We start from the raw sequence: 21,290 nt of genomic DNA on the forward strand, positions 1-21,290 counted from the left end.
AAAACCGATGAACCAGGGTCCAGCCTACTCACTAGAGTCCATAGCATACAAAACCGATGAACCAGGGTCCAGTCTACTCACTAGAGTCCATAGCATACAAAACCGATGAACCAGGGTCCAGCCTACTCACTAGAGTCCATAGCATACAAAACCGATGAACCAGGGTCCAGCCTACTCACTAGAGTCCATAGCATACAAAACAGATGAACCAGGGTCCAGCCTACTCACTAGAGTCCATAGCATACAAAACAGATGAACCAGGGTCCAGCCTACTCACTAGAGTCCATAGCATACAAAACCAATGAACCAGGGTCCAGCCTACTCACTAGAGTCCATAGCATACAAAACCGATGAACCAGGGTCCAGCCTACTCACTAGAGTCCATAGCATACAAAACCGATGAACCAGGGTCCAGCCTACTCACTAGAGTCCATAGCATACAAAACCGATGAACCAGGGTCCAGCCTACTCACTAGAGTCCATAGCATACAAAACCGATGAACCAGGGTCCAGCCTACTCACTAGAGTCCATAGCATACAAAACCGATGAACCAGGGTCCAGCCTACTCACTAGAGTCCATAGCATACAAAACCGATGAACCAGGGTCCAGCCTACTCACTAGAGTCCATAGCATACAAAACCAATGAACCAGGGTCCAGCCTACTCACTAGAGTCCATAGCATACAAAACCGATGAACCAGGGTCCAGCCTACTCACTAGAGTCCATAGCATACAAAACAGATGAGTTTGAACAAAGCACCTTCAATGGAGAATCATCATTGAACAAGCTTTTTAGTTCAGGACTAGGCATAATATCTGTCTGGGAAACTGGCCCTCAATGGTACAAATATAGCACTGTCCAGGAAAAACTAGCGATTGTGTCCATAAAACCCAGTGTCCAGTCTGCACTTTAGTACTATCACTTTAACACTCTGCTGATTGACTAATTCAGGACTATATCTTAATCGCAATGGAATACATTTGATCATTTTAGCTTACTCTTTGTTTGTTTCCAGTATGACATTAAACTCCATTCCATAGCAGACTTGCACTCTTGGATTTCCTTATAATGGAGGTGCCAAATTCCGACTATTAGCATGTGATTAGGTGAGAAGCTAACTGCTTAAGCGAAACAATAGAAGCAATGTGATCTGTAGATGACGTGTTAATGTTAAACTGACGGCATACCTGTAAATGATCTACATGATCCTAATGATGATTATTGGATCTTAAAGGGCCTCAAAATGAGCACCGACGATGCTCTGGGTGTGAACTCTGGGTGGATTTGGAAACTAGAAGTGCTCCTGAGTACACACAAAAAAACATTGTTGACAATTTCGGCTTGAAAAAATAAACAAAGAAATCACATATCTAATATAAGTATTTTTAATTACTCTTTGTATGATAACAATAATAAGATATATAGATAATTCTGGAGAGTTTCCATAATTTTCGTCCTAATTATTAATTCACAAAGTAGACATGACAAGACTCTTATTCTGAAGGATTCCGAAAATCCGTGATCCGGAAGTACTTCGTTATCCTTGCCTGCTTCACAGCGGTGCATGTAGCTATCTGCTCAGAACTACACGGATCAAATTGTTGCTAGCAAATGTACCATTTTCAAAACGTTATTAGCATATTACTTAGACACGAAGTTTAAATCTTCTGCGGAAGTCAGACCGATCTCTGTTTAGTTTTCGCAAACGTTTGAAAATGTTGAGCAGTGTTTCTCTCCGGGCTCAGATCGCTTCCATCATAGAGGTACTTTCTAAAGCTGCGGTTTCAGAAATTAGCAAAGTAGTCGACGATGGCATAGTTGTGTTACGTGTGGAAATGTGTCGACGGGAAAATGAAATCAACGTCCTGAAAAATAATGTACAACAACTTGACAGCGAGCTTCGAAAAGCTCGAGGGATTCAACCTCGAAAACGCATCCATCATGGTCGATCAGTCGCTGCTGAGAATCTTGGGAGAGAAGGTGGGTCGAAGTAGTGGTACTAACTCACTTTTACTATCAAACAATTATCAATAGTTAACTGTGCAAGTCACATTAGGGTTCTAGCAATATTACATTACCATTTCGCTGGTAAACAATGTAACTAAGCTTATTTAATCAGCCTACACACGTTCTCACGGCATTTAGCCCTGGGCTAAAAAATGTGCAGTTTGAAGGCCTCATGTCCTCCAGTCATATCTCAGACTGCCCAATGGGATGGGAGAGGAATATAGCAATGACTATCATTATAACCAACTCCGTGGCCTTGTGGTTAGAGTGCAGGCCTACGCCCTGAGATTGGAAGGTTGAGGGTTTGAGCAAACGATATATATACATCTTGGATTGTAAACGCTATTTATTGGCCATTGAGAGGCTTTGAAGCCACCGGTCGGCCATATTGGCTCTCCTCAGTAGGAGCAGTCCTCCATAGCAATGAATGGAATTCTACAGTATTTCAATGAAATGTTTCAAGGACAAAATGACATGCATTTAAGTATTTTTATTGTTGTAAAAAGGAATGTAGACATTAATAAATGCGTTTTCTATGATTTCCAAAATATTTCTTTACAATGGTGGGGGAGAGCCAAGATGGAGGCGCGATGGCTTCAACACAGCACCCCCTAATAGTCATCTAGTGTGTATATATAAATCATTGATTTGAACACAGATTGTTTAGCACTCACATTAAGGAGATGGATTGGGAGTAAGGCCCTACAACAGACAAGAATCCTGTCCATGGGTTGTACTCAGTGGTTGATTTGGGAGATAGGGGGTTCCTAGTTTGGGGTTGCGGAAGAACCTAACAGTTTTTTTTTGTGGGGGGGGGGTGTGACTGTGAGAAAGTCAGTTCTGGTGACCTTTTTAGAAGGAAATCCTACTCCCAACATAACACGATGCTGACATCTCAAATATAATTTCCCCCTCAAGAAATGAGCCCAATATAACATGTTGGTCAATATCCGGTAGCCTAGTGGTTAGAGCGTGGGATCGAATCCCCGAGCTGACAAGGTAAAAATCTGTCGTTCCTCCCCTTGAACAAGGCAGTTATAACCCACTGTTCCTAGGCCGTCATTGTAAATAAGAATTTGTTCTTAACTGACTTGCCTAATTAAATAAAGGTTCAATTAAGTAAATCAGGCAGCTGTGCTATTTAGCAATAAGCATTTTGATGTATACCAACTGATTTTAAGTATTTAAAAAATATATATTTTATTTCACCTTCATGCAGCATATTGGCAAGAAAAAAATAGGCGGAAGGTTTCCCATCTGCATTTCCACCACTGGGATCATTTTTTAGCTAGATCAAAGTCTAAAGTCTAAACATAGGATCTCTTGTTGCTAGTTATAGCAACATATTGATGATTCGAATGTCCCCAAAAAAGTGTTCCGCTGGCGCACAGCCAACCCAAGGATCATGTACTGTGAATATATTGTAGGCTTCTCTGTTACACCCGACCCGTGTCTCATTTAGCCCTTTGTATTCAACGCCCGTTGGCGCCTGCTAACGACGCTGCTGTTCATAAAATGGTGCATTTGACACCATTTTTATTGGGATTTGAGAAATAAGTGTAGCCTAATAGCACCAGAAAGGCTCCGTGATCATCGTCTTTTATCTTCTTGGCGCACCCATCCCGTTAGCGGGATCATTTTCGTCAACATCCGCTGAATTGCAGAGCGCCAAATTCAAATTAAATTAATACAAATATTTAATTTTCATGAAATCACAAGTGCAATATAGCAAAACCAGCTTAGCTGGTTGTTAATCCACCTGGCGTGTCAGATTTCAAAAAAGCTTTACAGCGAAAGCAAACCAAGCGTTTATGTGAGGACATTTCTCTCAGCAGACAAAACATTACAAACAGCTAGCAGCAAAGTAGATTGGTCACGAAAGTCAGAAAAGCAATAAAATGAATCGCTTACCTTTTATGATCCTCGGATGTTTGCACTCACGAGACTCCCAGTTACACAATAAATGTTCCTTTTGTTCGATAAAGATCATTTTTATATCAAAAAAACTCCATTTGGTTGGCGCGTTTTGTTAAGAAATCCACAGGCTCGTGCAGGTCATGACGGGCAGACGAAAATTCCAAATAGTCTCCGTAAAGTTCGTAGAAACATGGCAAATGTTTTTTATAATCAATCCTCAGGTTGTTTTTACAATAAATAATCGATAATATTTCAACCGGACCGTAGCTTTTTCAATAGGAGAGAGAGAGAGAATGTCTGCTCCAAGCTGTTGCACATGCAAAACTCTGGGGACACACAGCCATCCACTGACGCGATGTGATCGTTCTCGCTCATTTTTCAGAATAAAAGGCTGAAACTATGTTTAAAGACTGTTCACACCATGTGGAAGACATAGGGAAAGGAATCTGGTTGATATCCCTTTAAATGGAGGGAAGGCATGCAATGTAACAGGGAGCTTTCAAAATAAGAAGCATTTCCTGGTTGGATTTTCCTCGGGTTTTCGCCTGCAATATCATATACTCACGGACAATATTTTGACAGTTTTAGAAACTTTAGTGTTTTCTATCCTAATCCGACAATTATATTGCATATTATAGATTCTGGGCCTGAGAAATAGGCAGTTTCATTTGGCTACGTTTTTCAGCCAAACATCAAAATACTGCCCCCTGCAACTGTATTAAGATTGTAGGCTACAACGACTGGGCGTATTTCTCTCCCTGTGCCGCACTCGCAATTTGAAGGAGCCTTAGAGGAACATTCTATTGTCTCATAGAATGAGACGGTCTGAACAATTGAATAAGTAAACTATTCTACTGTTTGCTGTGGAAAATTCTATGTGCCCCCTAGCTGTACTTGTACATCCCACTATAGGAACAGGACGCTCTTGCCCTATGGGCCGTCCTGGCTCGGACGAGGCTTACTCACTATCATGATAGTAGGATTGTGAAATCAAATAATCTATTCTTACAAACCATTACAACCCTTGATCCCAATCGCCCACAGCCTCAAATCAAACTTTATTTGTCACGTGTGCCGAATACAACGGGTGTAGACCTTACCGTGAAATGCTTACTTACAAACCCTTAACCAACAGTGCAGTTTAAAAAGAGTTAAGAAAATATTTACCAAATAAAGAAAAAAAAGAACACGATAAGAATAACAATAGTGTGTGTGTGTGTATAATCCAAATCCATTTGGATTACTGTTAAAACAAACAATGAAGGATATTGATGACTGGATATTTCCACAGGGCCTGGTAAAAATGGTACCACTTGTGTGAGGAGGACCTCCGTTGAGAAACTGCAGCCTGGGGGAGACGGCAATGGAAAGGGTGAAGGCGTTGGACCTGTGGATGAGACTCTGGTCAAGATTGAGCCGGGAGGGGAGGGTGAACAGGAAGAGCAGACTACAAGGAGAAGAGACGAGGATCGTCTTGATGCTGAACTGTCAACGTACGAGAGAGACAGCCAGCTGTGGATGCCCGGTACACAAGAAGACAATGATATGGAGACAAACTCACTGTGTCTCCCTGATCACTCTCCTGAACCTTCCGGAATGACGGCAGCTTCATGCAGCAGTGTTTCATTACCAGGGAAACCATATTTGGAGTCAAATGTCAGAGAGGATATGATTTTACAACTCCGACAGCAACAACGTCATAGGCAGTCAGAAGCGCTCAGGAGAACAAGCGACGGCACGGTAAAGTCAAACCCAGACCCTCAAAGTGAATTCGGTTTTGGCCCGAATTACAATACGGCAAGGAGAGCGAGGACCAAGAGATTTTTCCAGGTTAATAAACACTTCATTTGCACACTGTGTGGAAAGAGTTTTGAACGTTACAGCCATCTTGAAAGACATCTACGAATTCATACGGGTGAGAAACCGTACAGTTGTGACCTATGTGGAAGGTGTTTCAACCAGAAGGGGAGCCTCAAAGGACATCTGAAGACTCACAGAGGTAAGAGACTAGAATCACTAGCTAATGACGGCAGATAGCACACAATTATACAACAGATCATTCCCATGTACACGCCAAATGATACCCTTTTTCCTACGTAGTGCACTACTTTTGACCAGACCCTCTATAATAGGGTGTTAATGTAGGACATGACCGATGCATCAATATTTTATCAATCAAATGTGATCTTTCCACACAGTATCGATGGACGGGATAGCTAACAACGAAGAGAAGCCTCTCCTGGATAGACGTCAGTCTGAGGAAGAGCGTTGCAACGGAAAGTACGAAGTTTTCCAAACTGCTCCTCAGATGCCCATGAAGTCTGAGCCAGGGGAGGAGAAGGATGCATTCCAGACACTAGATCATAAAGCAGGAGAACAGACTGCAGGAAGAGCAGAACAGCAACTGGATGATGACTTGTCAACGTACGAGAGAGACGGCCGGCCGTGGATGTCCAGTTCACAAGCAGACAACGATATGGAGACGAGCAATTCAGAATATTTCATCAGTTCAGGTCAGAACTCCCAGTGTCTCACTGATCACTCTCCTGTACTTCCTGTCCCAGGAAGGGTGGAGGCGTCATGTAGCAGTGCTTCATCTCCAGGGAAACCATATGTAGATGTCAGCGAGGATATGATTTTACAGCTCAGACAGCAACATTATGGACCTTCAGACACACTCTTGATAGCAAGTGACGGTACAGTACAGCCAAACTCGCAGGTCACGGACGGGGCTTCTCTGAACCATCCTCCCATCTTCTCCAGTTTTCCGGAAAGGAAGGTGAAAACCTTCCAAGGAGTCACCAAGGACAAGAAGTGCTTCATCTGCTCATTCTGTGGGAAGGTTTTTGAGCGTGTTGGTCATCTGGAAAGACACCAGCGAATTCATACGGGTGAGAAACCGTATAGTTGTGACATATGTGGAAGGTGTTTCAACCAGAAGGGTAGCCTGAAAGGACATCTGAAGACTCACAGAGGTAAGAGATTAGAATATATATATATTTTTTTTAAATACATGAAAAACTAACTCTCTTAAGAGTGTAAATCAGTCAATTATTCTGTAATTAACAGACAGTATGCCCGTTATATCATTAAATAAGGCTTAAATAAGGCTGCATCCTTAATAGAACCCTATTCCCTTTATAGTGTACTACTATTGACCAGGACCCAAAGGGCTCTGATCAATAGTAGTACACTACATACAGAATAGGGTGCCATTTGGGATGGACACAAAGTGTTTTCCTGTTCTTTATCAGTGGTTTAAGATGACGTTAAACAATTCATTGTTTAAATTGCCATGTTGTTAAAATACTCCATACTTTTTTTCTCCTGTCAAACAGACGGCGCTGACATGCTAACGGGTCTACCTCCGCTAGATGATAAAAAGCCTGACGTTTATCCTAGACCCTCGGAGAACCCAGGGGAACCGAGGGATCAGCCCTCACCTGGTGAAGCACAGCCTAGCTCCGGGCACAGTGAGGAGGAGGAGGGCAGGGGGCAGGGGTTGGTGGGGGTAGCAGAGAAAGAGAAGCAGTTTGAATCCCAGATACTCAGTCAACCAGGACCTCAACACCAACAAATCACAGAGCGACCAGATTACCAGGACGACCCAGAGTATGTCATGGATGAGAGGGAGAGTCAGCTGTGTAGATCTTTCACAGAGAGGCACAGTGATGAGAGGGAGAGTCAGCTGTGTAGATCTTTCACAGAGAGGCACAGTGATATGGAGTCTGGATCACTAAATCCAGGTTGCTCCTCCGATGCGACAAAGCAGCAGAACTCCCATCCTGTTTCACCCAGTGTCAAATACCATCACAGTCCTTTTGATGGACTGCACCACCACCACGGGTTCTATACGTCAGCTTCTAGAGAGGTGGAACTTCAACACTTGTCTTTTCAGGATGAGAAAGACAAGTTGGATGTGATTGAGCAAGAGCAGTATGCAGGGGGGGTTCTACATGCAAGGAACAGGGAGGATGGTGATGGAACAGTACTACCTAGGTTTCAGGACCGGGTACCACCGTCACCACTACCTGTAGAGGAGGAAACAGCAATGAGAGCGTACATCACAGAACCAAACTACAGTCAAGAGGGGATTTTATTTGCCCTTGGCATAGACAGTTTTGACAGTACAGAGGGAACCAGTGCCACTACAGACGACACAAGAAATAGATGTTTCATATGCTCCTTTTGTGGAAAGAGTTTTGATCGCCATAGTCATTTTGAAAGACACCTGCACACTCATACTGGTGAGAAGCCCTACAGCTGTGAGATATGTGGTAAGAGTTTCACTCAGAAGAGCAGCCTGAAAGCTCATCAGAGACTTCATACAGGTTAATCAAGGGCCAAAGCGTATTTGTTTGCATTTCAAATGGCACCCTATTCCCTATACATACAGTTGCAAGAAACAGTATGTGAACCCTTTGCAATTACCTGGATTAGGGTTATAAAATGTTATCTGATCTTCATCTAAGTCACAACAATAGACACAGTCTGCTTAAACTAGTAATACACAAATTATTGTATTTTTCTTGTCTATATTGAATACATAATTTAAACATTCAAGGTGTGGGTTGGAAAAAGTATGTGAACCCCGAGGCTAATGACTTCTCCAAAAGCTAATTGGAGTCAGGAGTCAGCTAACCTGGATTCCAATCAACGAGACGAGATTGGAGATGTTGGTTAGAGCTGCTCTGCTATTCACTAGAAGCTGTGAACCATGTCTTGAACAAACGAGATCTCAGAAGACCTAAGATTAAGAATTGTTGACTTGCATAAACCTGGAAAGGGTTACAAAAGTATCTCTAAAAGCCTTGATGTTCATCAGTCCACGGTGAGACAAATGATCTATAAATGGAGAAAGTTCAGCACTGTTGCTACTAGAGGTTGACCGATTAATCGGAATGGCCGATTAATTAGGGCAGATTTCAAGTTTTCATAATCAGTAATCGGCATTTTTGGACACCGATAATTGCCGATTACATTGTACTCCAGGAGGAGACTGCGTGACGGCTGACTACCTGTTATGCGAGTGCAGCAAGGAGCCAAGGCTAGGTGCTAGCTAGCATTAAACTTATCTTATAAAAAACTATCAATCTGAACATAATCACTAGTTAACTACACATGGTTGATGATATTACTAGTTCATCTAGCTTGTCCTGCGTTGCATATAATCGATGCGCTGCCTGTTAATTTATCATTGATTCACAGCCTATTTCACCAAACTTAACAAGTGCATTTGTGAAAAAAACACTGTCGTTGCACCAATGTGTACCTAACCATAAACATCAATGCCTTTTAAAATCAATACACAAGTATATATTTTTAAACCTGCATATTTAGTTAATATTGCCTGCTAATATGAGTTAATTTTAACTAGGGAAATTGTGTCACTTCTCTTGCGTTCTGTGCAACAGAGTCAGGGTATATACAGCAACAGCCTGGCTCATTGCGAACTGTGTGAAGACCATTTCTTCCTAACAAAGACAGCCAACTTCGCCAAACGGGGGATGATTTAACAAAAGCGCATTTGCGAAAAATCACAATCGTTGCACGACTGTACCTAACCATAAACATCAATGCCTTTCTTAAAACCAATACACAGAACTATATATTTTTTAATCTGCATATTTAGTTAAAAGAAAATGGCAAATTGTGTCACTTCTCTTGTGTTTTATTGCACTCAGAGTCAAGGTATATGCAACAGTTTGGGCCGCCTGGCTCATTGCGAACTAATTTGCCACAATTGTACTTAATTATGACATAACATTGAAGGTTGTGCAATGTAACAGCAATATTTACACTGATGGATGCCACCCATTTAGATAAAATACGGAACGGTTCCGTATTTCCCTGAAAGAATAAACGTTTGTTTTTCGAAATTATAGTTTCCGCATTTGACCATATTAATGACCTATGGCTTGTATTTCTGTGTGTTGTTATATTATAATTAAGTCTATGATTTGATAGAGCAGTCTGACTGAGCGGTGGTAGACAGCAGCAGGCTCTTAAGCATTCATTCAAATGGCACTTTACTGCGTTTGCCAACAACTCGTCGCAATGCTTCAAGCATTGAGCTGTTTATGACTTCAAGCCTATCAACTCCTGAGATTAGGCTGGCAATACTAAAGTACCTATTAGAACATCCAATAGTCAAAGGTATATGAAATACAAATGGTATAGAGAGAAATAGTCCTATAATTCCTATAAAAACTACAACCTAAAACGTCTTATCTGGGAATATTGAAGACTCGTGTTAAAAGGAACCACCAGCTTTCATATGTTCTGAGCAAGGAACTTAAATGTTACCTTTTTTACATGGCACATATTGCACTTTTACTTTCTTCTCCAACAGTTTGTTTTTGCATTATTTAAACTAAATTGAACATGTTTCATTATTTATTTGAGACTAAATTGATTTTATTGATCTATTAAAATAAGTGTTTGTTCATTCAGTATTGTTGTAATTGTCATTGTTTTATATATATATATATATTTTCAATGCCGATACCGATTATTGGAGGACCAAAAAAGCAGGTACCGATTAATCTGACTATTTTTTTATATATATATATATACAGTGCCTTGCGAAAGTATTCGGCCCCCTTGAACTTTGCGACCTTTTGCCACATTTCAGGCTTCAAACATAAAGATATAAAACTGTATTTTTTTGTGAAGAATCAACAACAAGTGGGACACAATCATGAAGTGGAACGACATTTATTGGATATTTCAAACTTTTTTTAACAAATCAAAAACTGAAAAATTGGGCGTGCAAAATTATTCAGCCCCCTTAAGTTAATACTTTGTAGCGCCACCTTTTGCTGCGATTACAGCTGTAAGTCGCTTGGGGTATGTCTCTATCAGTTTTGCACATCGAGAGACTGACATTTTTTCCCATTCCTCCTTGCAAAACAGCTCGAGCTCAGTGAGGTTGGATGGAGAGCATTTGTGAACAGCAGTTTTCAGTTCTTTCCACAGATTCTCGATTGGATTCAGGTCTGGACTTTGACTTGGCCATTCTAACACCTGGATATGTTTATTTTTGAACCATTCCATTGTAGATTTTGCTTTATGTTTTGGATCATTGTCTTGTTGGAAGACAAATCTCCGTCCCAGTCTCAGGTCTTTTGCAGACTCCATCAGGTTTTCTTCCAGAATGGTCCTGTATTTGGCTCCATCCATCTTCCCATCAATTTTAACCATCTTCCCTGTCCCTGCTGAAGAAAAGCTGGCCCAAACCATAATGCTGCCACCACCATGTTTGACAGTGGGGGTGGTGTGTTCAGCTGTGTTGCTTTTACGCCAAACATAACATTTTGCATTGTTGCCAAAAAGTTAAATTTTGGTTTCATCTGACCAGAGCGCCTTCTTACACATGTTTGGTGTGTCTCCCAGGTGGGTTGTGGCAAACTTTAAATGACACTTTTTATGGATATCTTTAAGAAATGGCTTTCTTCTTGCCACTCTTCCATAAAGGCCAGATTTGTGCAATATACGACTGATTGTTGTCCTATGGACAGAGTCTCACACCTCAGCTGTAGATCTCTGCAGTTCATCCAGAGTGATCATGGGCCTCTTGGCTGCATCTCTGATCAGTCTTTTCCTTGTATGAGCTGAAAGTTTAGAGGGACGGCCAGGTCTTGGTAGATTTGCATTGGTCTGATACTCCTTCCATTTCAATATTATCGCTTGCACAGTGCTCCTTGGGATGTTTAAAGCTTGGGAAATCTTTTTGTATCCAAATCCGGCTTTAAACTTCTTCACAACAGTATCTCGGACCTGCCTGGTGTGTTCCTTGTTCTTCATGATGCTCTCTGCGCTTTTAACGGACCTCTGAGACTATCACAGTGCAGGTGCATTTATACGGAGACTTGATTACACAAAGGTGGATTGTATTTATCATCATTAGTCATTTAGGTCAACATTGGATCATTCAGAGATCCTCACTGAACTTCTGGAGAGAGTTTGCTGCACTGAAAGTAAAGGGGCTGAATAATTTTGCACGCCCAATTTTTCAGTTTTTGATTTGTTAAAAAAGTTTGAAATATCCAATAAATGTCGTTCCACTTCATGATTGTGTCCCACTTGTTGTTGATTCTTCACAAAAAAATACAAATACAGTTTTATATCTTTATGTTTGAAGCCTGAAATGTGGCAAAAGGTCGCAAAGTTCAAGGGGGCCGAATACTTTCGCAAGGCACTGTATATATATGTGTGTGTGTATATATATATATATATATATATATATATATATATAAAAAATAGTCAGATTAATCGGTACCTGCTTTTTTGGTCCTCCAATAATCGGTATCGTCATTGAAAATCATAATCGGTCGACCTCTAGTTGCTACTCTCCTTAAGAGAGTGGCTGTCCCTGCAAAGATGACTGCAAGAGCACAGCGCATAATGCTCAATGAGGTTAAGAAGAATCCTAGAGTGTCAGCTGAAGACTCTGGAACATCTGATAACATCTGAGTCTACGATATGTAAAACACTAAACAAGAATGGTGTTCATGGAAGCACACCACGGAAGAAGCCACTGCTGTCCAAAAAAAACATGGCTGCACGTTTGAAGTTTGCAAAAGCGAACCTGGATGTTCCACAGCGATACTGGCAACATGTTCTGTGGACAGATGAAACTGCAGTTGAGTTGTTTGGCCTCAGGGCCTGGACAGCTTAAACTTGCAAAATCATTTTTCTGTTGATCAATACATTTTGCAGGAGAATGTTAGGCTATCTGTCAGCCAATTGAAGCTCAACAGAAGTTAGGTGATGCAACAGGACAACGACCCAAAACACAGAAGTAAATCAACAACAGAATGGCTTCAACAGAAGAAAATACACCTTCTGGAGCAGCTCAGTCAATCCTGACCTCAACCCGATTTGAGATGCTGTGGCATGACCTCGAGTGTGGTTCACATCAGACATCCCAAGAATATTGCTGAACTGAAACAGTTTTGTAAAGAGGAATGGTCCAAAATGACTCCTGACCGTTGTGCAGGTCTGATCCGCAACTACAGAAAATGTTTTGTTGCCAAAGGAGGGTCAACCTGTTATTAAATCCAAGGGTTCACGTACTTTTTCCACCTTGCACTTTGAATGTTTACACAGCGTGTTCAATAAATACATGAAAACATATCATTTTTTTGTGTGTTAGTTGAAGCTGACTGTGTTTGTCTCTTGTTGTTGACTTAGATGAAGATCAGATGACATTTTATGACCAATTTATGCAGAAATCCAGGTAGTTCCAAAGGGTTCACATACTTTTTCTTGCCACTGTAGAGACCATAGGTCAAAGTAGTGTACTATGTAAGAAATGGATTATAATTTGGGATGCACCCTAACTGAAAGTTGTTTCGTCCTCATCAAAACCGGTTAATGAGTATGGGACACTTGGCTGCTATTGATAACAGTTTAGAAGTCCAACTAAATTGTGATAAGATGTCATATTTGTTTCCAATACATTTTGTGTGTTTTAAAAAAAAAATCCTTTATTATAGTCAAGTCAGTTAAGAACAAAGTTTCATTTACAATGACAGCATACCCCGGCCAAACCTGGACGACGCTGGGTCAATTGTGCGCCGACCTATGGGACTCCCAATCACGGCCGGATGTGATGCAGCCTGGATTCGAACCAGGGACTGTAGTGACGCCTCTTGCACTGAGACGCAGGGCCTTAGACCGCTGCACCACTCGGGAGCCCAAAGGATGTTAAAGATATCCAAATGCTGGGGCTATGGAAAAATGAACATTTTTAGTAGTTCTTAGTTTATAAAGTTGTCATCAGGTATCTCTCCAATAATGTATATAGAAGGGAGGGGGGGGAAAAAAGTGTTTTTAAGGAAAAATGTAATTTAATTATTCAACGTTTTTCTTTTCTTCCTGCATCAAACGTATGGATCAATGATCCAATTTAACATGTGGGCCACATATCTATTTGTTTTGTATGAAGACGTTGATGGTAGGGTTGTTTATTACTCAATAGGTATGTTTACATGCACACTAATAATTCAATATTAAACTGATTATGTCAGTAAGCATATTATGCAATAGTCATGTAAGCAGAGTAAGGCGTTTATCTTAATCGGCGTAAGGTCAAAATCAAAGGCATACGCCGATTAAAACACATGGTTTTCTGAGTAATATTTCTAATTATTAGAATGCCTTAAAAGGATCGGACCCTTTTATTTTCAATTTTTTTTGCCTAAAATGACATACCCAAATCTAATTCCCTTTATTTAGCTCAGTACCTGAAGCAAGGATATGCAAATTCCTAATACCAAGTTTGTGGAAATGTGAAATTAATGAAGGAGAATATAACACATTAGATCTGGTAAAAGATCATACAAAGAAAAAAAACGTTTCTATTTTTATTTTTTGTTCCATCTTTGAAATGCAAGAAAGAGGCCATTATATCACTTAGCAGTGTAGGAGAAATTTAGATTTTGGCCACTAGATGGGAGCAGTGTATGTGCAAAGTTTTATACTGATCCAATGAACCATTGCATTACTGTTCACAATGTTGTATCAAGTCTGCCCAACTGTGCCGAATTGGTTAATTGATACATTTTCAAGTACATAACTATAGACAAAATACAAAAATGATATGGTAATACGAAATTTAAGTTTACACACTCCCAGGAATGTCATAAATGATGGATAATTAGCTTCCCTACAGAAACACAAACCTTCACACACCTAGATGGTGGGGAACCCAGTTCCTACATTTTAATATAAAAATGTATTTTATCAAACAGAACTATACTACATTTGATCTCTGGGACCCTCAGGGTGACATATCAGAGCAAGATTACTGAATGTAAGTACATTATTTACCTTCAGAGGTGAATGTATCAAACCAGTTGCCGTGATTAATAGTTTTGTTGTTGTGCACTCTTCTCAAACAATAGCATGATGTTTTTCACTGTAATAGCTACTGTAAATTGGACAGTGCAGTTAGATTAACAAGAATTTAAGCTTTCTGACCATATAAGACATGTCTATGTCCTGGGAAATTTTCTTGTTACTTATGTCATGCTAATCATATTAGCGCACGTTAGCTCAACCGGACATGCATCAGTCATTTCAAAGCCCACTACATTGAATTACACAATTTCCAAGCCCATTTCATAGAGAATGTTACAAAACTGTACTTCATTTAGTAACTTACTTTGAAGAGATGAGGATAGGGTTTTGGTGTTTGGTACTCTTAATTCATTGTACTCGTCTTTAACTGCCATTTCCTGAAAGTCAGACTCTTACCACATGCCAATTCCTTTTCAGCAGCATCAACATTCACCACTTTGTTTGGTTATCCTTAGATATATATTATCCAGACTTGCCCAGAGTGAATTGTTGATATGCTGTACATTTTTTATTCTAAGTAACATTTTATTTGTAAAATAGTAAATGTCTTTATTTTACTGATAGAAAGATGAAAAAAAATATTTATCCACAATCTGCTCTGGACAAGTCTGGTGCTGGACTGTCTTAAAAGTAAGTGAAAATATTTAGGCTGACTTCATTCAGTGTCCAGAAAAAATAATTGATGTTGTATGCGCATATTTAATTATGTATTGCCTCATTTGCATATTAGTAAAAAATAATAATTTGGGGCTACATTCAACTAGTAAAAGTTGTTTTAAGTGTAAAAAATACATCTCTGTTAGGGTGTGGTTCCTGGACTTAATCAGCATTCTACCTGTGTATTTGATCTGCACATGAGCTTGCGCCAGCCGAGCGAGCCTCACTCTTTAGTGCGAGTGAAGTGAGTTCGGAACAACGGGTCTTAGAAGTAGTTTTCACAAACTTTTATATGTCCGAACTCGAATCAAATATGCCTCACAAAAATAACATGGTCACTGTGGTAGAATGTTTATTGTCAATTTTCTGCATTTATCAGTGCCATCAGGTAGCCTGATTTTAAACATGTCCATGTAAACAGGATTATTAGGGAAATGGCTCTTCTTGCAAAGCATGTAAACGTTTTAATCAAATTATTATATTAATCAGACGATCAACAATCGCATTATTGTGTGCATGTAACCGTACTCGTTGAGTAGTTCAAATGATAGATTTTTTTTTGACTCCTATGTTCAAAAACGCACTCTTAAGTTTGCGTTGTTATTTCGTATCTGCTGTTGTATTCTTTAATAAATGTAAAATTCTGAATGCAAATCTTGTGGGTTCACTGTTTTACTTGTTGACAGTAAAAAAAAAACATATATGAGATTCCTATTTCTGCCCATGCAAATATGGTGCTCACTTCTCTAATATTTACAGTAACAAAAAATTGGACAATTAGCTTGGAGCCAAACCTTTGATGGTAGCCCCAATAAGGATTAGCCACAATAGTGGTGTTTGCGGTTTGCCTTCAAAATAAAAGTTCCCTATTGAAACTGATGCAAATTGATACAAATAGTGGAATAATGTCACATTTTGGACTAGATGCTAAACAAGGTTGGAACGTTGTTATATACAGTGGGGCAAAAAAGTATTTAGTCAGCCACCAATTGTGCAAGTTCTCCCACTTAAAAAGATGAGAGAGGCCTGTAATTTTCATCATAGGTACACTTCAACTATGACAGACAAAATGAGAGAAAAAAATCCAGAAAATCACATTGTAGGATTTTTAATTTATTTATTTGCAAATTGTGGTGGAAAATAAGTATTTGGTCAATAACAAAAGTTTATCTCAATACTTTATTATATACCCTTTGTTGGCAATGACAGAGGTCTTCACTAGGTTTTCACACACTGTTGCTGGTATTTTGGCCCATTCCTCCATGCAGATCTCGCTGAGTAACAGGAATGAGCGCTGAGTAACAGGAATGAGCGCTGAGTAACAGGAATGAGCGCTGAGTAACAGGAATGAGCGCTGAGTAACAGGAATGAGAACTGAGTAACAGGAATGAGCGCTGAGTAACAGGAATGAGAACTGAGTAACAGGAATGAGCGCTGAGTAACAGGAATGAGAACTTGTGTGTGAGAATAACTGGATGTCACAGAACTTCCTTCAATTAAACAAAAGGTAAAACAGAGGTCATTCTATTTGGCACAAAATATCTTAGTCTAAATAGCAACATAAAAGCAGTAACCATTGTTTGTGCGTGTATGTGGTTCCTGCCTCTGCACAGTATGGGTTCTCCATCTTCCTCTACAAAAGGCAAGAAAGACAACAAATACTAAAAGATGAGCATATTCCTTCAACAACAAAAAAACCTTAAACAAAAAAAACTAATTTGGGAGAGTAATAACCCCCCCAATTAATGGTATTCTGCTTCAGACAGGGAATTTTTACTAGGATTAAATGTCAGGAATTGTGAAAGACTGATTTTAAATGTATTTGACTAAGGTGTATGTAAATCTCCCACTTCAACTGTACACTACCGTATAAAAGTTTGCGGTCACTTTGTGATTTCCTGTGGCCCCGTCCAACGATACCCTTGACATGGCCAATCAGGTAGGATATAACCCCACACACTTTGCCAAAGGAACAGCCCCCACACCACTACAGGGATATCAACAGACCACCAACTTATTACCCAACAGACAAAGCTGAAAATAGCCCACCAAGACCTCCACTGCCTGAGGGGGCGCAAAACCGGACAGGAAGATCACATCAATGACTCAACCCACTCAAATTATGCACCCCTTCTAGGGACGGCATGGGAGAGCACTAGTAAGCCAGTGACTCAGCCCCCGTAATGGGGTTAGAGATATATAATCCCAGTGGAGAGAGGGGAACGGACTAGGCAGAGACAGCAAGGGTGATTTGTCACTCCAGTGCCTTGCCGGGCCAGACTACACTCAATCATAGGACCTACTGAAGAGATGAGTCTTCAGTAAAGACTTAAAGGTCGAGACCGAGTCTACGTTTCTCACATGGATGTGCAGACCATGCCATAAAAAATGGAGCTCTATAGGAGAAAGCTCTGCCTCCAACTGTTTGCCTTGAAATTATAGGGACAATAAGGAGTCCTGCGTCTTGTGACCGTAGCGTACGTGTAGGTTTGTACGGCAGGACCAAATCAGAGTGAGGAAGGCCATGTAATGCTTTGTAGGTTAGCAGTAAAACCTTGAAATCAGCCCTAGCCTTAAAGGCATATACATCTCACACAAAACCTTAAAAACAGCCCTAGCCTTAACAGGAAGCCAGTGTAGAGAGGAATCAGCCCTAGCCTTAACAGGAAGCCAGTGTAGAGAGGAATCAGCCCTAGCCTTAACAGGAAGCCAGTGTAGAGAGGAATCAGCCCTAGCCTTAACAGGAAGCCAGTGTAGAGAGGAATCAGCCCTAGCCTTAACAGGAAGCCAGTGTAGAGAGGAATCAGCCCTAGCCTTAACAGGAAGCCAGTGTAGAGAGGAATCAGCCCTAGCCTTAACAGGAAGCCAGTGTAGAGAGGAATCAGCCCTAGCCTTAACAGGAAGCCAGTGTAGAGAGGCTAGCATGAGTAATATGATCAAATTATCAAAGCCAAGTAGCAACAAACAGCACAGCAGCATGGAGACAAGTCCGGAAGTCACGACGTCACAATATACCCTTTAATTCTTGAAGAAAATAATTTATGAACGCCTCATGAGCTTTGTCCATCTGTCATACCCCATCAGAACTCAACATATAAGCTTATTTTACTGCATTGTCTTATAGGTTCAGTTTGTGTTAATGTTATATAATGACTACATTATATCAATTGATGACTTTCAACCTCCCTTTGGAATTCCAGTTTGTTACGCTAAGAATTTGTATAGTTTTTAAAGTAGGCCTATAACATTAGAAAGTATTGTTCTTTTATTCTCATTCAGGATTGTTTTATTTGCTGTCATGATAATGATTAAAGTTCCATTTAGAAAAAGTGTGTCTTTCCTTGAATGTTCAGGAACTTTAAGATTTAAAGTCGATATAGTCGTCATGTTCTGATGAATCTATACAAAATGTATTTCCATTGTTAGAGCGGTCACTCGAATATCTTGTCAATAAAATAGATAATCTTTGGACCGCTACTGATTGAAAATTCCGTCTCAACATTAGGATGTTTAAGAGTCTTCTTGGCGATAATATCCACTTCCTCATTCCCCTCTACTTCCACATGAGTTGGTACCCAGAGAAACATCACAAATTCCCCCATCTGTTTCACCCTATACAAGCACTGCAAAACCTCATACAATAGATCCTGTCTGCTCTGGGACACACATGACTTTAAGCTCATCAGTGCTGTACAGGAGTCAGAGCAGATGACTACCCTGTCTGGCCACACCTCCTCCACCCACTCTGCAGCCAATAGTAAAGGCCGACAACCTCATTGTGTAAACAGATAAATGATCCGTTGCTCTTTTTTTGCCACTGCCACATTCAACTCAGGAACACTAAACGCTACTCCTGCCTTTCCTGTTTTATGGTCCTTAGATCCATCTGTGAATATATTAAAGAAAGCATAGTTACTGTGTTCTTAAATGTTCACTTACAACTGAATCTACTCCTTCCTCAATAGCTCTTAGCCTCTCAAGCAACTCTAGGTCTATCCTTGGTTGAGGGAGAAACCAAGGTGGGATAGCAGGAAGAACCACAGAGGGGTTTAAACACCCTCCCAAACAACCCCATCTCTCTCGCCATGCAATTGCCTATCCACCCAAAGATTGTATTCAGATTTTGTTCATGTTCCCAGCACTCTAGGAGCAACTTTTTGTAGGATGTGTAACCTTATGTCCTTGTAGATTTACGTAATATGTCATGGCTAGCTGTTGTCTTCTTAACTTTAATGGCATCTCTCCCAACTCTACCTGCATCGCTGCCACCGAAGAGGTCCTAAGTGCTCCACAACATATTCTTAGGGCTTGGGGCTGGATAACATCTAGCTTTTTTAAAGATGTCTGAGCTGCTGATCCATATCCTATACTTAATCCATTGATGAAAAAATAGATAAATAAATAGAAAAAATAGATAAATGGAAGATTTTTTTTTAAAAGTGGTGGTGCTTTTCTCTTTTTTTGGGGGGGGGGGGGGCTCCCCGAAGTGTGGGTTTGTGCTCCCTGATTAACTCAAAGTTAAGTTGTTTGCCACCGACAAGTATTGTGATTCTACATGTAGAATCGGTAGGTTCGTCACTACTGGATCCGCAACAATGATGTATATAAACCCTGAACTGCTGATGCGAGGTATTGGCCATTGAGAGGCTTTGAAGCCACCGGTCGGCCATATTGGCTCTCCTCAGTAGGAGCAGTCCTTCATAGCAATGAATGGAATTCTACAGTATTTCAATTAAATGTTTCAAGGACAAAACAACATATATTTTTAGTTGCTGTAGTGGGGACAGTAACATTAGTACAAAAAAATGTGTTTATATATTCATGTTTATGTTTAGCTTACATAATATAGTTTAAAAGTATACATTAATGTGTATGTTATATAACAAACGTGTTAAAAAACGAATGTAGACATCAATACATGCATTTCTATAGCTATATATACATATACATACAGTACCAGTCAAAAGTTTGGACACACCTACTCATTCAAGTTTAAAAAATAATGTTTTTACTATTTTCTACATTGTAAAAATAATAGTGAAGACATCAAAACTATGAAATAACACATATGGAATCATGTAGTAACCAGAAAAGTGTTTAACAAATCAAAATATATTTGCGATTCTTCAAAGTAGACACCCTTTGCCTTGTTGACAGTAATGCAAACTCTTGGCATTCTCTCAACCAGTTTCATGAGGTAGTCACCTGGAATGCATTTCAATTAACAGGTGTGCCTTGTTAAAAGTTCATTTGTGGAATTTCTTTCCTTCTTAATGCATTTGAGCCAATCAGTTGTGCTGTAGGTGTGGTATACAGAAGATAGCCCTATTTGGTAAAAGACCAAGTCCTTATTATGGCAAATAAGCAAAGAGAAACAACAGTCCATCATTATTTTAAGACATGAAGGTCAGTCAATCCGAGACATTTCAAGAACTTTGAAAGTTTCTTCAAGTGCAGTCACAAAAACCATGAAGCGCTATGATGAACCTTGCTCTCACGAGGACCGCCACAGCAAAGGAAGACCCAGAGTTACTTCTGCTGCAGAGGATATGTTCATGTTTTTGTGGCCCCACCCCCATCAAAGTTCCTCATCCCTGATCTAGTCCAATGTTCCTCTTAGTTTTCATACATTTTCTTTTGTAGATATAGCAAACTTCACTTGAGGTCATGTTTAGCTATATTACCTATTCTCAGTTATATTAAAAAAAAACGTTATAAGAATCTTTCTGTTTGGACGTTAAATGACGAGGCAGAGGCATTGATGCGAGTAACCAGTTCAGTACATTGCAACACTTCCGGGTATCGCAGTAATTAACGTTTACCAACAGGCGGCATCACTGT

At 40.1% G+C, this 21,290-nt stretch overlaps 1 protein-coding gene across 2 annotated transcripts; it reads left to right on the top strand.

The window, feature by feature from the left end:
- The first annotated feature begins 1,522 nt into the window (after positions 1-1,522).
- Positions 1,523-9,578, top strand: LOC139387132 (zinc finger protein 48-like). 2 transcript variants are annotated; one of them, XM_071133155.1, is made up of 5 exons: positions 1,575-1,982; positions 5,218-5,925; positions 6,125-6,439; positions 6,491-6,901; positions 7,265-9,578. In XM_071133155.1, the coding sequence occupies exons 1-5, from the start codon at positions 1,718-1,720 to the stop codon at positions 8,260-8,262; spliced, it is 2,697 nt and encodes an 898-aa protein (XP_070989256.1). In that variant the 5' UTR covers positions 1,575-1,717; the 3' UTR covers positions 8,263-9,578. The 2 variants fall into 2 exon arrangements, with proteins under 2 accessions (XP_070989257.1, XP_070989256.1); XM_071133156.1 differs by having other exon boundaries at positions 1,523-1,982; positions 6,125-6,901.
- Positions 9,579-21,290: the final 11,712 nt, after the last annotated feature.

This window comes from Oncorhynchus clarkii, chromosome 28 (genome assembly GCF_045791955.1).
Source record: "Oncorhynchus clarkii lewisi isolate Uvic-CL-2024 chromosome 28, UVic_Ocla_1.0, whole genome shotgun sequence".
Lineage (NCBI taxonomy): Eukaryota > Metazoa > Chordata > Actinopteri > Salmoniformes > Salmonidae > Oncorhynchus > Oncorhynchus clarkii.